Genomic DNA, 8,519 nt, shown 5'->3' with positions numbered 1-8,519 from the left:
TACCTGTTGGTGACGACTGGTTGGTGAACTGTCAAATTGTAGTTCCAAAGTTGTATATACATGAAATTATTAGCTTAGCCAATGAAATCGTTTGACTAGTCATTTAGGGATCAATAAGACTAATCACAAGATCTTGAATCAACTTTTATTGGCCGAAAATTAAAAGTGATGTTGGTAAATACTATAGATCTTGTCACACTTGTCAAGTAGTGGGAAAACCCAATCAGAAGATACATAAGGTTCGTCTGCAAACTCTTCCTCATTTCACTAACCACTTAACAGAATAATGGTAGATTGTGTGGGACTCTTACCTGGACTAGGTCAGGTACCACCACTTGTTTACTATAATGTGTGCGTCCACAAGAATCTAAGAGGCAACTCCGTTGAGGAATATTGAAACTAAAACAATAGTAAAAGGTTTGATAAGTTTGGGTTTTTTTTCGTTCTTATAAACGTAATTTGGCCTTCCAAAATATGTCCAAGGGTAAACTCAAGGAATATAGAGGGCGTGGACTATATGTATTGAAAAGCCCCGAAATAACACTACTTGAGGTTGAAAAGTCTGGCATAGGTCTATCATACTGGACTCACGCATTTTGGTGAAACATGTAGGAATTTAAAAGAAAACTCCAACAAATTTTGCGAATGCAAAGTCTCACACATATGCTTAGGTATTTTTTTCCTTTGAAATGACGGTATAATATTTATTTTGTAAAAAAGTTTCATCGCTATATAATGTTAATAATTAAGTGTGTCTGGTTCACATATCTTATAGACTTGTCGTATGTCGAATGATAAATTTTCAGAGGGCCAGACTACTACCCCCCCCCCCCCCCCCATATTCGGTCTGCTTGCTCTTTTTCAAAGAAGCTTTTATGATTATTTTCAACAGTTAGGGGAACCAGCTAAGGAATATGGCAGCTTCCAGCGTTCCACCGATCGTGACTCCAAGAAATTACGATGCCAATTTTAAAGGTTACTTTCAGAATACGATCTTCCATAAACATTAGCTTGGAAATAATGAAGTAAATGAATTGCTTAAGTTTACAATGGTGAAATTTCCTGCTCAACATAATTAAACTCAACGATATGAATGTTTTGGACGATACCGAAATTTTCAAGGGAGATAAGACTGCATATTTTAATATGCAACACAACGCACAAGTTCACTGACTTTTGTCTTACATATCAAACTTAATATATGCCTTTTGATACGCGTTTGCTATTATGAGTTTTTCAGATTAGTATGTAAGTAAATATTTTTAAAAATGTGATGCTGTTAATTTTTGAGAACATGTACCTGTTATATAATCTCACTATACCTTCGTCTAGTCCGATAATTAATCCTACATGTAAGACCTGACGCTGATATTTATGTTTTGGGTGTCAGGCTCTTACAGCCTAACTAACGGCGCTGTGTAGTGTGTTTTGATGTCGACTAACATCGTTACGAAAGTAAAATTTTCAGGAATATTTCACACAACTGACAACTAAAATAAAGACGCTTTTCTACAAAGTAAATTTATAATGTTTTAGTCAGACTTTACTTACTCTGATGCCTTTTCTCTAATGAATTCAAATCCACACAAAAGAAATGGACCTGTTTACAAGTTTCTTTGGCCTACATTTCAGTTGGCTGGAAAGGAATGAAAGCCGAGAATGTCAAAATCGGGTTAAGTTGAAATATTATTTTTTAATTAAACAAATAAAAAAATATTATGCCTATTGAAACAGTAAGCAACGGTTCGTTTCGTTCAAGAAACAGATCCCCAACACGAACCTACTTGAACTTACTTTGGCATACCGTCGCATTGCAACAAATTCAAATGTATGTCAACGGAACGTGAAAATGCATCCATTTGCTAGTGTCATATTTTCATTCCACCAGGATAAAGACAGCACAGTAAGTATATTAATTACACACAAATTAGTGGAAAAATGTCGATATAGGCTGCCAAGTGTGTGAGATGTTCCTGAAACTTTGATTACTCATTCCGATGTCGTTGACATCAGAACACACTATACAAGCCTGTTATTTGGATAGTAAGACATAGCACCCAAACAAAATCAACATGTGCTGTGTCTTACATGTAGGACTAGTCCTACAATGTAAGACATAGTACATGTTGATTTTGTTTTAGTGCTATTTTTTGTCTTACTATCCAGATAACGGCCTTGTATAGCATGTTCTGATGTCGTTGACATCAGAATGAGTAATAAAAATTTCAGGAACATCTCACACTTTTGGCAGCCTATATGGACAGGTGTCAACGCGAGCTTGATATTGAGAAAAAAAACAAAAATCTGAAGGAAAAAATGATACAGAGTGACAAAAATACCTTAGATTGACCCGTTCTGACATAGGACCCTCTCTATTATAATATATAAGAGAGAAGTTACATAACTTCCAAATACTTCATTCCACCCATTACCCTCGATTTCCTTCTGCTTTTTCCATCTTTAAAGGCACACATACTTACTGTATGGCTTGTTTTACTCCTGAGATACTTTTCTATTCATCAAGCCATCATTGACTTTTCTGCGTTGTACCAAACTGAAGTTACGGGCTCCGAAACATGAGATTTTCGAGAACTTTTACTACTGAGACAAGTCAGAGCTAATGTGACAATATGTATAACCTTTTGAGCCAGTCATATTTCAGCATTGACATGTGTGTCGCATAGTTTGCCTATTTTGAAAATAGAATCACACATATATGATGTATGTGCAATGTAGAAGACATTGTCTAATTCTTGCATGGAACAGGATTCCTAAAGTTAATGGTAAGTAAAGACTTACTTTCGCATCTACCACTGTTCTGTAATTCAAGAAGGGATGCATCTTAGAGTCACAAACATGGTGCATGTAGCTCTTTTCACTGGTTTGCACATGTGCACGCACTTGTGGAACGAAGTATTTAGAAGATACGTACCTTCTCTCATATATATTATGATAGAGAGGGTCCTATGTCAGAACGGGTCATGGGGGTAATATAAGGTATTTTTGTCACACTGTATAATTTTTCTCCTTCAGATTATTGTTTTTTTTTTAACATCAAGCTCACGTCGAGCACCTGTGTCTATATTGACACTATTCCACTAATTTATGTGTAATTAATATATTTACTGTGCTGTCTTTATCCTGGTGGAATGAAAATATGATACTAGAAAATGGACACATTTTCATGTTCTGTTGACATACGTTTTAATTTGTTGCAATGCGATGGTAGTCGAGGTATTCCGAAGTAAGTTCAAGTATGCTCATGTTGCGGATATGTTTCTTGAATGAAATGAACCATTGCTTACAGTTCCAATAGGCATAATATATTTTTATTCGTTTCGTTAAAGAACTTAACCTGATTTCATCATTCCCGGCTTTCATCGCTTTCGAACCAACTGAAATGTTGGCCAACGAAACTTGAAAACAGGTCCATTTCTTTTTGTGAGAATTTGAATTTATTAGAGACAAAACATCAGAGTAAGTAAAGTCAAACTAAAACATTATGACTTTTCTTTGTAGAAAGCGTCATTATTTTAGTCGTCAGTTGTGTGAAATATTCCTGAAAATTTGACTTTCGTAATGATGTTAGTCAATATCAAAATACGCTACACAGCACCATTAGTTAGGCTGTAAGACCTTGATGCCCACAACATAAATATCAGTGTCAAGGTCTTACATGTGAGACTATACCTCATCCTACAATGTAAGACATAGCATGGTGTTTTTGTTTTAGTGCTATGTCTTATTTCCCAAATATCGGGCTTGAATAGCATGTTCCTAGTCCTACATGTAAGACCTTGACACTGATATTTATGTTTTGGCATCAGGGTCTTACTGTAGTCCTACAATGTAAGACACATCACCCAGTATTTTTGTTCTGGAGGGTGATAAGTCATACTGTCTAAATAACGGCACTATCTAGCATGTTTTGATGTCGACTAACAGTATAATGAAAGTCAAATTTTCAGAAATATCACACAAAACTGGCAACCAATAACGACGCTTTCCTACAAAGGTAAGTTATAATGTTTTTGTCAGTCTTCACTTACTCATATGTCTTTTTTGGGGTATGTTATAATGCAGCTCTATTCCCAAGAAATGAAGATAAGTACTAAAATGTTCGCGATAAATTCCATGTTTAGATACATAAACAAAACTTCTGTGTCACGTGTGAAACCCTCCCTATTCCACACATTTTGTGGACTTTTAAGGAAAATTTCTCTGAGTTGTATCAAATTCCTACCAATAATGTAAAGTTTAAAGAAAAGCCAAATGGTTTCCTTTTGTACAGAATATGACATACAGTTTTCTTGAAATTAATGAAATTTTTCAATCAGAGTTAAATAAATGGGAGCCCCATAAAGAGGGTTACCCTCTCTGTACAAAAATAGTAATTAGGTGGCACTTGGCCCAACTGAAGCGCTTCCTAGTCATGTTGCTTTAGTCAGACTTTACTTACTATGATGTCATTTTTCTAATAAATTCAAATTCTGACAGAAGCAAATAGACTTGTTTTCAAGTTTCTTTGACCTGTATTTGAGGTGACGGGAATGCAGATGCAAGGAATGCTGAAATCTGTTAAAAGGACTTGAATGAAACAAAGCTATCTAAAACTTTCTTTTATATTAATAAATTTTATTTGTTTAGTTAAAGAAACATACTTCAGCTTGATCTGATTAATGGATTAAGTTGGTACATGTATGTTTCTTTAATGAACCAATAAAACTACTAATACTGAAGAAAATGTTTAAATAGTTTCTTTTAGTTTCTTTTTGTTCAAGATTCTTATCATTCTTTTAACTGATTTCAGCATTTCTGGCTCCCTTTATTATTGCCAAATTACATGGAGAATTGTAGTATTGTCTTTATTATAAAATGATGTTCATGGCCATTATAGGCCTTTGTGCACCTTTTTAAGGAATTGCTGTCAAGGATGTTCAGGACTGACTAGAATCCATTTTATCTGCAAACAGTATATGCAGAAAAACAGCTCATGTTCAATTTCTCCTCGTTTTATACAAAATCCACTTCTTGCCACTAAATGGGTTATTTATAAGTGTCAGTTTCACTACATACAGACTCCTTATTGCTGTATACATCAAAGTCTGTGGACATAATGGTATTGAATTGTTTTTATTATAAGTTATTGTTTCATACACTTACAGCTAAATGGAGGTGATACTTAAGTGAAAGAAACAGAAAATCCCTGTTAACATTATTTTTAGCCATTTCTTCACAATCAGAGTACCATCCCCCACCCACCTGTACTGAATTGTGCATTACAGTAGCTCTTAATATCAGAATTTCTGAATTTTACTGTAGAAATGCATTGTTAAAAAAATTTGTGTTTAGGTTCTGATTTTATTTTTATTTTTATTTTTTTCATATTTTCTTATATATCCTCCATACCACCCATAAATGCCAATATAGGTTTGAATGCTGATTTCTTGGGCTACAAGACACGATTATAAATGGAAATTATTTAATTATCTTTTATGTGCTGATTTCAGACAGATTTAAAAAGTGAGTAAACATGTGAGACACTATCTTTTAGCAGGACTGATGGTATGTTGCAAATATTAATAACGATAATAATAATGTAATACCAATAATTTAGTGCAGAACTTGATCTTTAAAAGCTCCAAGTAATTTTCAGTATTAAGTAACACACACACACACATATATATATATACACACACACACACACACACACATATATATATATAGAGAGAGAGAGAGAGAAAAGATTACAAAAACAAACACTGAATTAGAAGAAAAAGCATGCTGAAAATGAAATTAAGGAATCATTGTTCAGTTTTAAATAATTATGTTCTTTCAGTCTAAATAAGTGAATTTCAGAACACACTCAAATGAGTTCTAGAAGCAATTCATTCCAGATATCTGGGTCCTGGTACACAAAAGAAAGTATCCATAGGACTTAGTTTTGATAGTTACGGTAATGAGAATATGAGTGTCAGAAGAGGTGTATTAGTATCTTGAAGGGGTGTACACATCAGTAAGTATCCAGAGGGGGTGTACACATGGGTAAGTATCTAGAAGGGATGTACACATGGGTGAGTATCTAGAAGGGATGTACACATGGGTGAGTATCTCAAAGGGGTGTACACATGGGTAAGTATGTAGAAGGGGTATACACATGGGTGAGTATCTAGACAGGGTGTACACATGGGTATTGGAAGGGGTGTACACATGGGTAAGTATCTAGAAGGTGTGTACACATGGATGAGTATCTAGAAGTAGTGTACACATGGGTAAGTATCTAGAATGGGTGTACGCATGGGTAAGTATCTAGAAGGGAGTGTACACATGGGTATTAGAAGGGGTGTACACATGGATAAGTATCTACAAGGGGTATACACATGGGTATTAGAAGGGGTGTACACATGGGTAAGTATCTAGAAGGGGGTGTACACATGGGTATTAGAAGGGGTGTACACATGGATAAGTATCTACAAGGGGTATACACATGGGTGAGGTCAGATAGATATTTTGGACTGGATGCAGTTGAGAAAAAAGTAACATAGAGGTCCAGATATTCAAACTTGCATATGTTCTTGACATGGTGTAATGAAAGTGTACTGTCAAGAATTGCATTTAATGTTGTTGCTGGTACTTATTATTTGAGGTGAAGGATAGGAATGAGAAAGTCTTTTTCTGGGGAATGGATTCAACTTTAACATCATTTATCTGCAGCTTGTTAAATGTCATCCATTAAATCACACTGGAAATGCACCTCTCCATGCTTTGGATGGTAGCATCAACTTCTGTTGAGTGATTAAATTTATATATATGTGGGTGTCATCATTGTACAGTTGGTAAGATGCCTGATGATCCAAAAACAGAACTTTGTAGAACACCAAAACATTGATGAACTGGGCTGGAATATTTTCCATTTATGAACACAGTTTATGTGCCTTCCACTAAGTATGACTTGAGCTATATTAAGGAAGTATCACAAATGCCAAATACTTGCCAGAGATAGTGAAATAATAATCATGGTCTATTTTGATCAATGCTAAGTCAGGGAGGATGAGGACTGGAATCTCTCCAACATCCAAAAAAGAGAGTTTTGTTAACTACTTTCAGAAAGGCAGTATTGTGGTGAGGTCATTACGCAGACTGTACATTGCTAAAAAGACTACTTAAATTCACATCAGATACAAGTTAGAACACAACTGCTTTTTGTGAAATTTTTACATGAATGGGAGGTTAGAAACGAGGCAATAGTTCTTGAAACCATTAGTGTCAAGCACTGGTGTTTTCAACAGCAGTTTTACAATGGCAATTGTGAAAAATTATGGGAATTCACCAGATGAGAGAAATATTAATAACATTGGTCAGTGAAGGCAATATTGAATCGAAGCACTATTAGCAGTAAAGGTGGAATCAGATGAAGTTGACATGACTTTTTATCAGGATTGAAGATAAGAAATCCATAGAGACAGACTGAAATGCTGTTTCAGGTTGCCTTTGAAATTTTGTAACACAACTGTTTCGATCCTGCATAAATTGTAATTGGGTTGTCAAGTTGATCCTGACTAGTTTGCACTTTGTCATAGAAGAAATTGACAAACTGGTCTGGAATGTCAACTGGAGAGAAGGTCATTGGAATTAGTGTTCCTTTTTTCCATGACATTAGCTTGTTAGTAACATTGAAGAGCTCTTATAGATATAACTTGCAGTGATTTTAGGGATTATACACAATTAGGAGTATATATAAATTTTTCTGAATAATTTTCATTGCTGGGCAACCAGACATTTAAAATGAATTCAAGTGCTTCAGCTTTGCTAAGGTGTTATCTAATATAGCAGTAGAAATGCCCACACTAACCCTCTGGAACATCCCAGACAGCTTCCCAACCAGACACAACTCCTCCCTTCAAGGCTGTGGTCAGGGCAAAGTTTACATTCCTCATATTTGCCTCTGGTGTGCCCTTGGCTGTCTCTAAGGAAAGACATTGGAAACTTGCAGACTTCTTTGTGGGATGTTGCATATCCTCATCCATCAGAACAACTTGTGTCTCACTCAATTCAAAGTAGTACATACCAGAGTTGTTATACAATCCATCAACTTGCATCTCACTCAGTTCAAAGTAGTACACACCAGAGTTGTTATATAATCTATCAACTTGCATCTCCCTCAGTTCAAAGTAGTACATAGTAGAGTTGTTATATAATCTATCAACTTGCATCTCCCTCAGTTCAAAGTAGTACATAGTAGAGTTGTTATATAATCTATCAACTTGCATCTCCCTCAGTTCAAAGTAGTACATAGTAGAGTTGTTATATAATCTATCAACTTGCATCTCCCTCAGTTCATAGTAGTACATAGTAGAGTTGTTATATAATCTGTCAACTTGGATCTCCCTCAGTTCATAGTAGTATATAGTAGAGTTGTTATAGAATCTAGAAACTTGGATCTCCCTCAGTTCATTGTTGTACACAGCAGAGTTATAGAATCTAGCGACTTGCATCTCCTTCAGTTCATAGTAGTACAT

The 8,519-nt window shown here is 35.3% G+C and overlaps 1 protein-coding gene across 1 annotated transcript in view; it reads left to right on the top strand.

Moving 5' to 3' along the window:
• The first annotated feature begins 860 nt into the window (after positions 1-860).
• The window catches only part of LOC149798973 (uncharacterized), a 49,856-nt gene continuing 42,197 nt past the window's right edge, over positions 861-8,519 (top strand). The window contains exon 1 of the mRNA XM_089957885.1: positions 861-975. Coding sequence (XP_089814011.1) covers positions 915-975 — 61 coding nt within the window. The 5' untranslated portion in view covers positions 861-914. The remainder of the gene's footprint in view (positions 976-8,519) is intronic.

Source organism: Sinohyriopsis cumingii, chromosome 5 (assembly GCF_028554795.1).
Source record: "Sinohyriopsis cumingii isolate HCF-2022 chromosome 5, ASM2855479v2, whole genome shotgun sequence".
NCBI lineage: Eukaryota > Metazoa > Mollusca > Bivalvia > Unionida > Unionidae > Sinohyriopsis > Sinohyriopsis cumingii.
The sequence above is the reverse complement of the archived record's forward strand: the minus strand, read 5'-3'. Positions and strand labels throughout refer to the sequence as shown.